General features: G+C 43.9%; 1 protein-coding gene across 12 annotated transcripts in view; it reads left to right on the forward strand.

Annotated features, from left to right (window-relative positions):
• The first annotated feature begins 4,880 nt into the window (after positions 1-4,880).
• Positions 4,881-16,317, forward strand: part of arhgap44a (Rho GTPase activating protein 44a) — a 35,780-nt gene continuing 24,343 nt past the window's right edge. For all 12 annotated transcript variants that reach the window (XR_003750328.1, XR_003750329.1, XM_028986669.1 and 9 more), the window contains exon 1: positions 4,881-5,193. Coding sequence is in view for 10 of the 12 variants with exons in the window: in XM_028986669.1 (XP_028842502.1) it covers positions 5,141-5,193 (53 nt within the window). In the remaining 2 variants the exon portion in view is untranslated. The remainder of the gene's footprint in view (positions 5,194-16,317) is intronic.

Raw genomic sequence — 16,317 nt, forward strand, 5'->3', positions numbered from 1 at the left:
ACATGCTATATAATACGCAGCATTTAGTAATATAGCAGTGAAACAGTGAAACACATGTCTCAATGGGACGCAGTCATGGGACTTCAGACCAAACACTATCGCTATACAAAGGGAAATAAAAACCAGGTGTGATGAATGAACAAATCCAAAATGAAGACAGGTGTAAAAAGGCTGTAAACGTGTAATCAGCTCGAACCCAAGATCCAAAAGAAAAGAAAAGGAACAGATGGTGACAAAAGATCAGTTCAGATTTATTTGTATAGTACTTTACATTGGTTAACATTTATTAATTAACACTGATATTAATATACTGACAATATGGGCACATCACTCTTTTCATTTCTATTAATGTCTATTTCTATTAAATTGAGGAAAAATGTAAACTTTTTGTAAAATGTAATTTTTTAAAAGAAAAATAACACAAAAAAAACTGCAGTGGAAACACTTTTTTTCTAATTAGTCACATGGTTCTCAAACATACATGGATGCACAACATATGTCTGGATGAAGCACTCATTTCACAAATGTGGTTTACTGACATTTGAAATAATATTGATTTAGTTTTGCGCAACCAAAACCAGTGGCAACATTGTCTGATACTTATTTAAGGCATGAACTCTGCTGGTGTAGTAACAGAATCCATGTATAGTCTGGTATCTACAGATGGATTCTAGATACGCATCCTGCTGCATGTGGGCTTCATTCAGTGCCCTCGTCCCGACTCGCTGTCTAGGCAGGGCTGTATTAATGAATATGTCTGGACAGGGTCGGTCTCTGATTAAGGCAAAGGCGCAATAATGAGGACATGGTTCTCTCAGGCCTGCTATCAGGTCCATCTCCCAGACCTGCATTTAGAGTCTCAAACTTGACCAGATTACCATCATTTTCTGTCACGTGACACCTTTGGAAACAGCCCATCTCGTTTGGACTTGAAATGCTCCCCCGCCCTGTCAGAAGTCACAATGTTTTCATTAACGCTGACGCCCGGGAGCCTTGCGGCCCCAGATCGGCTGTAAAGACACAACACAGAGCGCAGACTCTTCCTTTGAGGCGACCCTGTAAAAGGTTGCAGTCCTCAAGCCACGTTCAAGTTCATTAACTGCTCAGTTCATCTGGTGCAGCGGCTCACAGTCAATAAGGTATCGCTGGGCTCGCTTTAAACCCGCCTGAGCGCAGATTCCTGCAGAAAATTAGCAGTGCTAATTACAGGCAAACAACGCAGCTCCTGCTCAGCCTCCGCTTTGAAGTGGAGTAACATGAGATGGCGCCCGAGGAGCCGGTGTTGGGTGATCAGACACACACCCTTCCTTCAAAACAGGGTCATGACCTGAGAAACTATACGATCCACTTAAACGTGACCGCGAGTGTCTCCCAGTGAGAGATAAACGGTGATGGGATGGGAAGTGCTGGTATGCTGTGTATGTGCCAGTGTATGGGGCGCATTATCCTTTTCCACCAGCGGCCAGTGAGGAGCCCTTTAAAAAGAAATAACAAAATTAGTGTTAAAATGAATTAATAGCGTAGCCGATGACTAGCAAGAGGCAGCAAGGAGGCAGATGGTTTGAAAAATGTCATCTCTGTGATATGCTGTTTCATTAACACTGTTCCCGTTGAAATAAATGAATTAATTAATTAAGCATCTTGGTACATGCAAGTGTTAAGATTCCATATTTAGACAGAAACTTAAATGCCTCACATCTCTGCATAAAAAAAACACATGGTCACTTTAAAGCGGCTGAACTTTATGGGAATAAGAATGTTAGGGGTTTCCTCTGGGCCGAATTTAGGGGCGTCTGGAGACCCACCTGTGCTGCGTGTTTGAGGGTCAGGGGTCTTCAAGCTGTGGAGCTTTTAGGAACAGGGGCATTAAAAGGCAGCCAATGAGCGTCCAGGGCTGAACAAATGAAAATAAATGACGGAGTCGGGTGAAAAGGTTGAGATCAAGGCACAGAGGACCTCCTCTCAATTTCCACTGCCCCCCTGCAGATGAATTAAAGCTCCGCAGTAGGAGCAGAAAAGAGCCATTTTTCAGTATCACTTTTACTGGAATGGACTGCTTAACCCCTGAGGCCATGTGTGATGCCCACCTGTCGCTCCATTACACCCTAATGGACCAAACAACAGGCACTCTGTGGACACGGGTCACTCGAACAGCGCGGTGTTACGGATGTGGGATCCTTTCGACCAAAAGTGGAAAATACCTCACACATTCAGTTCAAATGTGCTGAGATCATGTGACCATTTTAGATATTGTATTAACCAAACAATGATGCCGTGGTGCCTTTTTACTCCACTCTGTTATCTGTTGTGCTCAAACTCTTGCCGTACAAGGTACAGAGTAGTTTGGAGATGTCCAGTATCTTTTGTTGAGGGTGGTAGTAGCCTAGTGGGTAACACACTCGCTACAGAAGACCCAGGTTCAAATCCCACTTACTAAAATTGTGTCCTGAGCAAGACACTTAACCCTGAGCGTCTCCAGGGGGGGACTGTCCCTCTAACTACTGATTGTAAGTCGCTCTGGATAAGGGCGTCTGATAAATGCTGTAAATGTAAATGTTGTAAAGCAGTTTACAAATGTTTTAGCAGTTGAGGTTCTCCTGTTACTCCTCCCCCTTCAAGTTTCTCACGATCTTGTGTTGTGTGCACTAGTGGTTTAATTATTTTAGGTAATGGGCTAAATGAGACTGGTCCATGTGGGTGGGAGGGGCTAAAAAGGAGGGGCGTGGCTGTATGAGGCAAAAGTGATTGACAAACTGACATGTAACATACATTTCAAGTAAAACAGGTAAAAAAAAAAAAAAAGAGTAGACTGCAAATCAGTATCAACCTTGGATGCTATTAAAACGTAAACAGTGTTCTGTCTAGAACAGCTTTCATAAATCAGCTAACAATGAGATCCTGCATGTCTGTTTCCAAGACATGAATGATATGTTTGTGCAGCTCTGTGATGGTTATAACGGGGTTTGAATCCCAGCCTATGTGACCTCTGTATGGAGTTCACATGGGACTTCCTCCCACATTCCAAAGTCTTGCGTCAGTCCCATGCAACCACTGTCAGAATAGCTGAGGATATACTGGTAGACTGGTATGGTGCCAGTGATGGAATCGCACATTGAGACATTCAGTACTGGGTGTTAATCACTCACATCAAGGTATTCATTTTACTCTATCTCTCCTCTATGTCTTCAGACTGGAACTGGTCAACATCCCTTCTGCACTTCCACTCACAGAAAGACCTTAAGAAGGTAAGAAAAAAAAAAAAAAATATATATATATATATATATATATATATATATATACACACACACACACACACACACACACACACACACACACACACATACCTTCTTAAGGTGTATATATACATACATACATACACACCATGTGCATTTTGTAAACAGTGAACTAGCGTTTTAGCAGCAGTCCCACAGAAAAGTAAAGACAACTGACCATTCCAGGGGGGTCATATGTTAAACATATAGACTTATCACCACACACTTCCATACATTCTCACAGGCTCAGAAGACCGTTCCTTTAACATTACTGCCCTCTGCTGGAAGATTTTGAACACAATTTTAACAAATTGGTAGTAGCCTAGTGGGTAAGACACAGGCCTAGGAACCAGAAAACCCAGGTTCGAACCCCACATACTAAATTTGTGTCCATGAGCAAGACACTTAACCCTGAGTGTCTCCAGGGGGGGACTGTCCCTGTAACTACTGATTGTAAGTCGCTCTGGATAAGGGCATCTGCTAAATGTTGGAAACAAATGTTATTTACTGTATATGCAAACAACATTTTATTATAATTTTTATTTGCCTTGCCATGAACCTTTACATTTCAATTACGCTTTCAACAATAAACGAGTGTGGCTATAACAAGTTTAATACAATGAAAAAATGACATTAGGGTAAATAATTCTCCAAAAATCACACAATAGAATTTTCAATTCCTGGCTCCATTCCAGTTAAATTATTAAGTGAAAGTGAAGTGATTGTGAAACACTGCAGCACAGCACTCCCTTGGTGAGCAGTGGGCAGCCATGACAGGCGCCCGGGGAGCAGTGTGTGGGGACGGTGCTTTGCTCAGTGGCACCTCAGTGGCACCTTGATGGATCGGGATTCGAACCAGCAACCTTCTGATTACAGGACCACTTCCTTAACCACTAGGCCACCACTGCACCAGTATCGTTTAGTGTCTGCTATTTAAACAGATTCATTATTAAAATCACACCTTACGCAAATTTCAGATCACATCACACGGGATAAACCATCACAGTAAAGAAGTGCAGCATGGAGTGGTTTGCCATCAGTATTCATCTTCTTTTGCTCATGCTTTGTTGTGGTCTTCCTCTTCTTCCTCTGGCATTCCCTTACCCTCTACAGATAAGTTATTATGTACAATACTTAGTTCCAAATATGCAAACAGCAGTTTCAGATTTGACACGACATGCGACATTGGTCATGATGTGGCTTGAAAGAGCAGCCACGTGGTGGCAGTATTTTATAAAATTTAAAACCCATCAGGCTACTGTGGTCGTCCTCGCTGAGCAAATAACACACAGCAATTGTTGGCAATTATCAAATCAGTATTGACAATAAGGAATGAAAACTGACCACAAACTTTATTATGATATCAATACTTTGTATGCGATACGCTCTCAATTTCGTGGACCATAGACTTATTTAGCAGGATTATCTTTCGCGCTGAAATATAAACACAATTATTTACCTCAACGGTAATACCTCAAAATAATTCTAATAAAATATTTGTCCTAAATGGCAAGTTAATGACAGGTTTTCTTCAGTCCCACACGCCCACGTTTTCCCAGTGGCAGTGTGTAAAACTACATTTCCCAGCATGCACCGGCGCGCAGCGGTTTCTGCTCGTTCTGCTGTCACTTTGCCCACCGCGGAGAAATGCCCCGGCATCTCCTCGCAGGGAGTAGCTGCACGCCCAGATTAAAATGCATTGAAATGGAAGAATAACACTAAATATGCCTTTTCGATTTCCCCGCCCGGCTTTGCAATTGCGATGAAGGTGGGATATCGGACCGGGGCGGAACAGGAATACGGGCCTTTATTTTCACAGATATGCGGAGTGTTTTTCGCTGTAGGTGTTAACGCAGAGAAAATACAAGATGAAGAAGCAATTCAATCGGATGCGACAGCTTGCCAACCAGACAGTAGGCAGGTAAGCGTGACGGGGTGACATTTCTTTAATCAATCTGGGCGAGCCGGAGATTTTTAAGGGTCTGGGAATGCAATGAAAGTTTGAATGGGAAATCCTCCTAAATCCCAATGAGTTGCGCCCGCGGTTTACGTTCCTTGCGGTTCGAGTGTCGTGCGATCGGGGAGCGTTTTGTCGCTGCGTGCACAACGGGAATGTCACGGGAACGGCGGGATGCGGACTTCGTTACGCGCCCGCGAAACGAAAGTCCTAATCCCATTTGCGTAATGATCCCGGGAATACTGCAGAGGTAGCGTGGAGGCGCAATGTCCTTAGAGGATCCCCTACCACCACCCCCCTCATGGCCATGTAACCTGCAGGCGCTGCGCCCTCCCCCTCCCACGCACGCGTTTTTCACGCGTTCTGCGGCGTCGGTGAAGGGGACGGAGCGGAGATGCTGGCGAGGCTGGAGCAGACGGATGCGGTCCCTGCGACGTGAGGGGGAAATGGAAAAAGGGCGCAATGTTCCGGGCACGCAGTCAACCTCAGCGCTGGACAAATAAATAAGAAGAAATTAAAACGAAGGTCGCCTCGGCTGTATCCGTGCAATCCCCTGCCCGATCTTGGTCACAAAGTGCCAATTTGCATATTATCTCCGTCGGGATTTTCATATGTAAATGAGTCGTATCATCAAACCAAAGCCATTTTGTGGATTTGCTCCACGTATTCATAAAAATAATAACAATATGCAGAAAAATGTGCACGTCTCAGCCTCCGTAGTATTTGAGATTTATTGTTCTTGACCTCTCACATTCCTAGTGTGTGTGAGAATGTGTGTGTATATGGCACGTCCCCTCCCCCGCCCTGTTCCTGGATTGCTGTTTATTCTCTACCTATGGAGGAGAGCGGCACCTCATGTAGGAGGCCTCGGTCCGGACCGCCAGGTGCTGCACTCCCATCTCGGATCTATGCTTGGAGGGGGTGGCGACGTTTAAAAAAAAAATAAAATTCCTTACGTGTGCGCAGTAAAGGAGGGGAGGCCCTCGTCAGCTAGGGTGACCTCTGGAGGGAGGTCGAACTCTGGCCTCCTCGGTTTTATTCGCGCATGTTCAGGATGTGCGTTACAGCTGTAGCTATGCCGTTTCTATGCCGCCGTACTGCACGTTCTGTGGAGCCCTGAGACCTTTGGCGGGAGCCCCAGAGGCTTTCTGTCAGCATCACGCCGACAGTGTGTAACCGCACGTTCCTCCCCGACAGGGAGGTGTCCGCGTCGGCGAGTAAAGGCCAAGGGGGGGGGTTGAGTTGACGCTGCAGTTACGGCGGCGTCACAGTGACCCGTCTCGCTTCAGCTTCAGGGGAACTGGGGTCAACCGAATTTGACCTTGTCCAAGGGGTGTCCCACATTCTGTTTCCTGAGTTTTCATGCGCATATGCTAAATAGGAAGCATAGGATTAGCCTGAAGTCAATGTAATTCCTCTGAACTGACATCGTGATCAATAAAAATTGCAATTACAGTAATTTCCATCCTAAAAATTAAGTGATAAATGTTTCCAGGCTTTTTACGGAAGAATTTGTTATTCATGTACATGCAGTGCGTGTGTAGTAACACTGCGTGTTGTCCACGTTTCCAGTGTCGCGGCATTAATTAGAATCCAGTGTACTGAGCGTCCGCTGCTTATCGACGTGCTATTTGAATAGAGGAGCTGTCTGAATCTCCATTCATGTTTCTTTGAGCTGATGTTTGCATAATAGCAGGGGTGGAGCCGTAGCCACGCCCAGGAAGGGTGGCGGCGCGAGGAGAAGTCCCGCCCTCCCCGAGGGTGTGTGTGAGGCAGAGATGTGAAACAGGCAGGAGAGGGAGAGCGTGAACAGAGGGGGCGAGGGATCGCAGCAGCGGTGGGCAGATGTGTGTGTGTGTGTGTGTGTGTGTGTTGGTTGATTAATGACCCAGTTAAATGAACATGTTCACGCAGCAGAGGCTCCTCCAGAGCCCGTCTCTGTGTTTCCCCTCAGCCCACAGATCCCTGAGTCACAGGGTGCGTTGTATGGCCCACCGAGCGATGACCATTTAATAGCCCATGGCTGCTACCAGATAGCACTTTGAAGAGGTGCGTGCTGCGTGCTGCTCCTCCTCCCATCCTCCCAAGGTATGGGGGATTCCATAAATCGTCTTTCATTTGAAGGAACACCATGACAAACCAACACATTTGCTTTAAAAGGCTTCTCCCGTGTCATGGTGACGTATTGTGCCCGGGCTGTATTTTCCTTTGATGGCATCTGCAGCACCGTGCTGTTTGTCTCTTTTTAACAAGGGCCACATTGCGCCGGGCGTTCGGCTGACAGATTTATGGTTGCTTGTTTGATGGTCTTCTCAAGGTTAACGCTGCTCTGGTTGTCCACTCTCTACCGAAACATCATTGATGCTGAGGGAAAGCGGTCACTATTCTAGACTGAGCATTGTTAAATACACCCAAAAATGAATTATATCCTGCTCAATGCAAGACAAGCTTCCTTTTGAATGACAGTAGACCTATAAGGAGAGGAACATCTGCAGGACGTATGAGAAATGTCTTCTAAAGATCATAAATCCTATCGAGAAAAAAAAACACTTTGAATGAAAAGCAATGCATTTATGAGACAAGTGTAACACAACAGTGAATCAACAGCAATACTGGTCAGATGTTTCAAATGAATTTAAGCTGCTCAGATCTGGCAGCTTTACGTTCTAGGTTTACGTTATTAGTTTTTGTATCAGCCTCAAACTGTTTCAACCATAACTACAAACACACATGAACTTTAACAGGGACTCGCTATGAATATGTCATATTTAAATATTATGTCAAGTTTTTTTCATATATGTATCATCATGACTGAGGTGTCATGTGGAGGTGTCAGCTCTTCCCTTTCTTTTCAATCTTTGTGTGAAATGCATTCTGGCACTCAAGGGTGGTTGATTACCCAAGTTCACCATCTTTGATAAAACCATCTTTGATCTAAAGTTTTTAATGTCACTGTATTTGGTCCCTGACTGTTTCTGAAGTTGATGAGAACACAAGTACAGGACAAGGAACGAGCAGACATCTTGCAGGCTGAATTAAAGTGAAAGTGAAGTGATTGTCATTGTGAAACACTGCGGCACGGCACACGGTGACTCAACGAAATGTGTCCTCTGCTTTTAACCATCACCCTTGGTGAGCAGTGGGCAGCCATGACAGGCGCCCGGGGAGCAGTGTGTGGGGACGGTGCTTAAAAATGCTCAGCTAGCATCCAAAAATAATGATAACATGGTGTAGTCCTGTATGCTAATATTCAAACACAGGCTAGAGAAGACAAGGAAATGTTCAAATAATCACTGCAACAAAAATTGCCGTCACTGGATGCTGTATCAAAAGGAGAAAGGTTCCATGCTACCAACATGAAGAATGTTGGCGCTGATAGTTACGCTATGTGAGAACTGCGTAAGAACTGTAGTTTAACTGGTTTAATGTGATGCTTCCTGCAGTGGCCCATTTTTTTAATTAGCTGGGAGGGTGCTGATGAACGGAGATCCTCCCTTTTCTGGGAGTCTGGCAGGTGCGCCGTGTCAGCAGACTGCGCTAACTCAAGCCGTCCCTGGTTGCGCCTGGGAACATGTGACCCCTGGCCGGGTGGCTTCTCTCTGCATCGTGGATTTCCTCAGAGGGGCATGCTGCTCTGCATATGGGAGATGAAATGCTTCATGCACTGCGTTGTGATTAGGCTGCACCGAGGAAGTCATTACAGAGCTTCCATGCCGAGTGCAGATCTTGTTGAGATATTCACCTCTCGTCCTTTCTGTATAGTCTGCATTTTTTTCCATACAATATAGTGTCATTTGCAAAATAGGTTTGGTTTAACATCAAACTGTCTGATTGTCTCATGCCATTTCCATGGCGACCTGAATAAAGAAATAAAGAGTCTGATGTTGAAACCTGAAGCCTTGTATTAATCAAATGCAGTTCTTACCCATTAATACTATTCAAAGGTCATGGATGTAAATGTTCTGTACGACTGGTGCTTCCCCAAGCCCATTCCACACTGTACTCACCCGTTCATCATCCATTACAAAAAGAAATACTTCAGATTGTGCCGTAATGATTCCTGCAAAGCAATTAGAGCGCCCTAATCCCAGCTCCAATTAAGGCAGAAGAGCAGCCATTTGAAGATGTTGGGAGACTCTGCGGCCTGCATCCTCTTGGGGTGGAATGTGTTACAGCTGAGTTGGCGCACTGGCCTTTCATGACATCCCGCTGGCCACAGGCGAGAAGCTGTATGGACGAGGCGAACATAGATTTCCTGCCTCTACAGGCTCAGGAGGAGCGCGATGGAAGTAATGGCGGCCGGGGGGATGGTTGGCGTGGGAGTTTATCTTGATGGGTTCTGCGTGGTATGCCTGAGCTTTGAAAGTGATGCCTTAATTATGTGGCAATTCGAAAATTAAGATGCATCTTTTTTTTTATAATTTTGCCTGTTTTCAGCACGTAATCACATTGTAAAGCAGCTTTTGTTTCCAAATCCATGAATTCCAAAATATAAATCCTGCAGGTGACAAGCATGCATGGTGCCTCTGCGCATTCATTTCCACATTTCAGCATAAACACTGCCCTTATTCCACTTGCCTTCCATTTAGCTGCAAGCACCAAAATGGTGATGGAGTGAAAATGGGTCAGTCCTCGCTTGCATTTGACCCACAGCATTATTTGGACTAAAGAACTGATCTGAGATCTGGGCCATCTGAACCACTGCATGGTTACGGGCACCTGACAGTCTGGCACTGGGCTGACTGGGAAAGTCGAAGAAATGTGGAACCAGTCTGAAACAAGAATGTGAGCGGAACTCCTACAGAGTCCACCTTCCAATGTCCATGAAGACAGGTGGCAGACCAGGATGCGAGAATGAACACTAAGAGAATTTGCAGAGTTCTCTGGCAAGGTGTGAAGATGATCTTCTAAATGTAGCCGAACTGCTAAATAAACTCACGCCACCCACGTTTGTGAGCTGTCAGCACCTCTTGGTTTATGTTCTTATCCGGTTTTGTTCTTGATTCCCAATTCGGTCCTTTTATATTTGTGTAGGGGTGCAACAAACGATGAAATTTGTTGGTTGACTATTTTTTTTGGTAGGCAATTATTATTTCTGCCATGCCCCCCCAGTCTACATCTTCATATTAAAGCATATGAATGTGAAAGTGTGATTGCTTTTTTTTTTTGCAATTATTGCAAGTGTTCAAACTTTAAGGCTGACAGCACTAAAATCAATCAAATTTAAATTATTTCAAATGAAAATGGTCTTTTATGCTAAAAATATCATGTACAAATAAGTAGCGTCTGGCCCTGACAAGGTCCATTAACCTGCTTGCTTTGCATTTCAACACAGACTAACATATAGACACTCATGACGACTGGGTTTAGTCAGTCATACTCAGACTGTTGGTTCTGGATACAAGAATATGATCTGAAATAATATGGACTGGTCAAATACAAAATATTATAAACTTGTTCAATCATCCCATGGTGCAGAGGTTCAAGACTAGACCTTTACATCTGGTGATATTTAATTTAGTGTGTTTTTCAGTCCAGTTCATGTCTTTATTGCACCACCTCTTTCAATTAAATTACGGAGTTGTATTACAAAACATTAATTAACGTAACTTGCACTTCATTAGTTCAGAATACAGCCATGGCAATGGAATTACAAATGAGCACTGACATAATTTTATAAAACGACACATCACTTAAACATGACTAATCATCGCATCGCATCTCTAGTCTGTCACATTGGTGAAGCCTCATCCAGCCACAAGCACACAACAGCCAACATCCAAGCTCAAGCAAACCCTGAAGATCTGTGCTCAGCTAGTATCACCCTCCAGCATCCAGCCAAGGATGGAGGTTCTTTCGTTTCCTCTTCTCCCCGGTCACGTCACTGCCAAGGACAGCATCATGGCGGTCCTTGTCAGGCTGTCCTTGAGATTTAGCCATGCTGATTCCAAAGTCACGTCTTACGAATGCTGAGGCTAGCAGGATACGGCTTCCCAGTGAATAACTATTAGAGTTGGGCTTTATTTGGGTCCATTGTATCCAAACAATGAATATATAACAATGTTTTATACCCCTGAATAGTGAAGATTATATGAGGCATTATGACTGGTACCATCAATACGAATTGAGCAAATCGCTACCTAATGAAAATGGTCAATCAATTGAAGAAAAAAAAAACAAGTGTCAATAGCCGCATATTTGGAATTTTTGCCATATAAGCACACCTTTGGGCATACTGTTGTGTATTCAAAATGTATGATACGAATGATACGATTTGTTCCCATTTCCCATTTGTTTCTGCCTGGGTTTGTCTTGTGTTTCTGTGATCAGCCAGATGCTGTTTGTTGTGTTCCCATATGTATGAATTCCTGCCTTCTGTCCAGTGCTCTGACCCTGAGTTTGTGCATGGGTTTATGTGAGATGCATTAAAAATGAAGGTGTTTGCTTACTGTTTGAGTTCTGCAATAAACGGGTGCATATAAAAGGGTGCATTTGTGCCTCCTGCTTGCGCTGAAATTGTCACGTCCACGAGCTGACGGGGGAAGGATCCGAAAAGGAACTGGAAGGGGCCGAAAACAGGGGAATATTGAAATATTGTGACCTTTTATGATTCGTGGTTCCCTTAATTCATGAAAGCACATTTTACTTTTTCTCCAGCCCGTCCCATAAATTGTCAATGGGCGGGACTGTGTTATCATCTTGAAATTTTGCTGGAAAAAGAAAATTGCTGAAAATGAAAAAGTTTGGTCATTCAGTATATTTATAATATTTAGCTGACTAGCAAGTGTCTTCCATTAGGGCCATTAGGACAACTGACTGTAAGTTCTAATTGTGTAGTTTAATTGCATTACTTTCAAATATTAAACAAAGTTGTGAGCAATGGCACTGGACTCTTTTGTGGTTTTATTTGCATGATACGGGTCAATCATTTGATCTTTCTGAAACAGTGACATCTTTTCCTCTGATAGGGTCTTCATTGCATTAATCACTGTAATAAATAACCAAAACAATGGATGAATTAATTTTTTTTTTTTTGACCGGCATTGTGCTTTTGTCATGTGTTTTAAACATTTCATTTTAATTAGTTCATTATACGGGTAACTTGCAAGAGTATATGCTGCACATGTACGTCATTTCAGCTCTTATTCGGCTCTGGCCTTGACTTTTCTGTAGCACCGTATGATCATGGTCTTTCCACGGCCTCTCAGAGTGATTCAGCAACCCCGACTGTGCCACTAACCGCTAATATCTTAATCAGCTCATGCGCCTTCAACTGATTGCCTTTTTTTTTTTTTTTTTTGCTTATTTATTTCTTTTATTTGTCATAAGTTTTATCAGTTTTCTTTTGTTGTAGCAGAATTGCTATTTTGTGTGAACAGTGACTCATAATGAAATGGAGTAAGGCACGATTCACGAACATTTCATCATTGTTTGTCATAGAATTCCGCCCCAAAAGCTGGGCCATTATATAAGCTTGGGAAATAAATTGCCTTTTTATTCGTCTGCACGTCTCACACTGACAAAAGTCTGTGGCCAGCATGACTCATCCTCCATCTGCTCAGGTTTCTTAGATTTAGTTGTGGGCTTGACTCCGTGTCAGCCGCACCACCAAATATTGCACCGCCCATCTTCAGTCCCCAAAATAACCCGACATCAGGCCGCCCTGTGGCTGTTCAGCGGGAGCTTGGAGCTACACTTCAATGGGAACGTGCTTTTGATCAGTATCGCGTACACTTTGCTCGACCCTGAACCCACGGGCCGTTAGGTGATGCTGAAGTGTGTGTAGTCGCCATAAGCTTAATGGCGGGCTGGAATATTGTTAGTAGGGTTCATCGCTCAGTAGAATGCTAACACTTTAAAGGGCTATTATGTTGCGTTACATTTAGGCATTGAGTAAAAGACAATTCTACCAAATATCACTGTGATGTTGTCATGGTTTAAATGAAAATTCAACAGGGATAGAAGGGGAGGGGGAGGGAGGGAATTCCCGCTCTCAGAGTTTTTCTGGGAGAAGCGTCTTAAAGGGATTTTATCACATTTATAAATAAGGCTAATTGTGGTCATTAGGTACAGATACCTCCATGTTAATGAGGTTTCTTAGCAGGGCAGTAAGACTTGCTTCGGGGCACGTGCAATTAAGATCCAGAAAAGTGGTAATTAGCTAAATATAGGATAATGGCCTAATGTGTGCTAGTCACTCCATTTTCTCTTATTATATGATGTGCTGTGTTGTGTTGCGGTACTGAAAATAATTCATAAGAATTAGAAATAAGTAGTTTGTATTGGTGATTAGTTTAAACAACATTTGCACCAATCAATTATTTTTATTAGATGAACATTTTTTTCCCCCCAAAAGCCACACTTGATGCCACAAGCTTGAGATTTTTCAGTACTGCAGTACACTAATGGCAATATCTTACAATGTACCACTCCCTTTCCTGTATTATTTCTTAATTATAAAATAACTGTGAACCCAACTACAAAGATGGAAATATTGTATTTAGGTGGTACATGTGATACTTGATACTAGTTTTGCCTTTATGAATAGAGAGATTAATGAATACCTACATTTCAGTGCAGTTTCTCATATGTCCCCTTTGTGTGTCATTTCCCATCATCTGATATTTTTACTGCAGATTTGATTGCCTTCGGAATGTGCTGCGATCGGCCTTTTTCCCTTCTCGTTGTCGTCTTGCCATTTGATGGTTACACCAGGTTCGGTTGCCTAGTAACACCTGTGTTTTTTAAATGTTGTCTTCGTCTTCCATTCCCACCACTTGCCCACACATTATTATTCATGGGGAGATGCAGTTTTGGTGAAGACCAAGCAATATCAGGTGGAATATGGGAGAATTTTAAATTGCTGAGATCGACCGGCCACAGTTTCTGGGGCTCCTGATGCCGCCTTGTTTGTCTGCTGAATGCGAGTCGTGGTGTGGAAGGCACCATATTTTGTCATGTGCTGCTTGAAGCGCTTCGTTACATGTGAATACGGTTATTTAAGGTGTGGGAAACAGTTTACGTCTTGTCTTCTCAAAGCCATTTACTGTGTCTCTCTGTGTGTGTCACAGTTATTCTTGCATTCTTAACAAAGCTGCGACCTAGTTCAGTCGACAACTACTGTAAGTGGGTTTTTCTGTTTCGTGTAGCGTTGCCTTCCCCTCTGCCTCTCCCAGACTTTTCCTGCACCACCTTCTAGTCAGTCTCTTTCTCACCCCCACACATCTCCAAGATGTATTCAAGACCTTCTCCACCTGTACATTTTTATCTCTCTCTCTTTATACACACACACACACACACACACACATTCTCCTTAAGTGTGTGTGTGTGTGTGTGTGTGTGTATACAGTACAGGCCAAAAGTTTGGACGCACCTTCTCATTCATGACCATTTACATGGTAGATTCTCCCTGAAGGCATCAAAACTATGAATGAACACATGTGGAGTTATGTACTTAACAAAAAGTGGAGACCTGGACTCCACAGTCACTGGACCTGAACCCAATCCAGATGTTTTGGGGTGAGCTGGACCGCAGAGTCAAGGCAAAGGGGCCAACAAGTGCTAAACACCTCTGGGAACTCCTTCAAGACTGTTGGAAAAGCATTTCAGGTGACGACCTCTTGAAGCTCATCGAGATAATGCCAAGAGTGTGTAAAGCAGTAATCAGAGTAAAGGGCGGCTATTTTGAAGAAAATAGGGTGGTAGTGGCCTAGTGGGTAAAACACTCACCTATGAACCAGAAGATCCAGGTTCAAATCCCACTTACTACCATTGTGTGTGAAGTGGTTGCCATCGTAAAACACTGCAGCACAGCACACAGTGACACAGCGAAATGTGTCCTCTGCTTTTAACCATCACCCTTAGTGAGCAGTGGGCAGCCATGACTGGTACCCAGGGAGCAGTGTGTGGGGACGGTACTTGTGTGTGTGTGTGTGTATTCTCATTGTCTCCTCCTTCATCTCTGGAAGCAGGACAGAGCAGCTCAGTTCAGTAGGTGGAGTTGTGTAGGAGGCAGGAGTTGAAATGCAGGCCGGCCCGCGGTAACGCCAGCGAGATTCTGCAGCTCGGCCCCCGACTGATCCAGGGTGGGAAAAATAATCCGACCACGTTGCTGGCATGGAATCTGTCCAGTGTGGTGTCTTCCATTGTATTGAGATGAGTGCATGAATAATTCAGCATTTCATTACCATGCAGCCTCCACCACACAGAGCAAAAGGGCCTGTCCTGCAAGTATTAATATATATGATCTTAAACCAGACATTACATAACACGATTGAGGATTTGAAATATGCATCTTGATCGTTATTTGACAATGACCTGATCCTGTTCAACTGAGGTGCAGTGGGTCCAGGGCTCGACGGCATCTCGGCTGCAATCAGTAAACCAAGCTCCTTCTCCTCAAAGCTGTGATTTATATGGGTTTAATATTGCAATACTGTGTGTCTGGCACCAGCCATTGGGACTTTATTTTTATTAACATCACTGCTGTCTTATCCCAGTACTAATAAATACAAACAGAGCATTGAGCCTTCATAACAACAAAGCATAAGGTGGAGGCTGGGCTGGTTACCGAACTTTTATGTACTGAAACTTCTGTGTTAGTATGCTTCAATACTACTGAGCATTTGAGAAGTACTTAGCATTTGGCATGAAATTCTTAAACAGTCTTCATCTGAATTGAGACGTCACAAACCCATGACGTCCCATCGTAGAGGCCGGAAGAAAAATGCAGGTCAAGAGAATTGGTTTGAGCTTGGGGAGTCGCACCTTTCCAGTAACATGTCTGCTTCCTTAGCACCGTGATCCGTGCAAGGCGGTTTTATTAACGCGGTCAGAGAAAACGGCACCCGCCTTGAGATATACTGCATACCCGAGTGCTGTTACTCAATGCAATATCCAGCACAACTGCTTTTTAGGTGCAGAGAAGTAACGGAGAATAATAACCTCACACAGACCACCATCGCCTCCACCTGCTTGTGGCATATAGGAATGCGTTTGTCACCACTTTCCTGTTTTTCTGCCTCATGCTGCACGCTCGTGTGCATCTCAGCAGTTGACTTGGTGGGCACATTAGGGGCAGCGCTGATA

This window comes from Denticeps clupeoides, chromosome 7, assembly GCF_900700375.1.
Source record: "Denticeps clupeoides chromosome 7, fDenClu1.1, whole genome shotgun sequence".
In the NCBI taxonomy this organism is placed as follows: domain Eukaryota; kingdom Metazoa; phylum Chordata; class Actinopteri; order Clupeiformes; family Denticipitidae; genus Denticeps; species Denticeps clupeoides.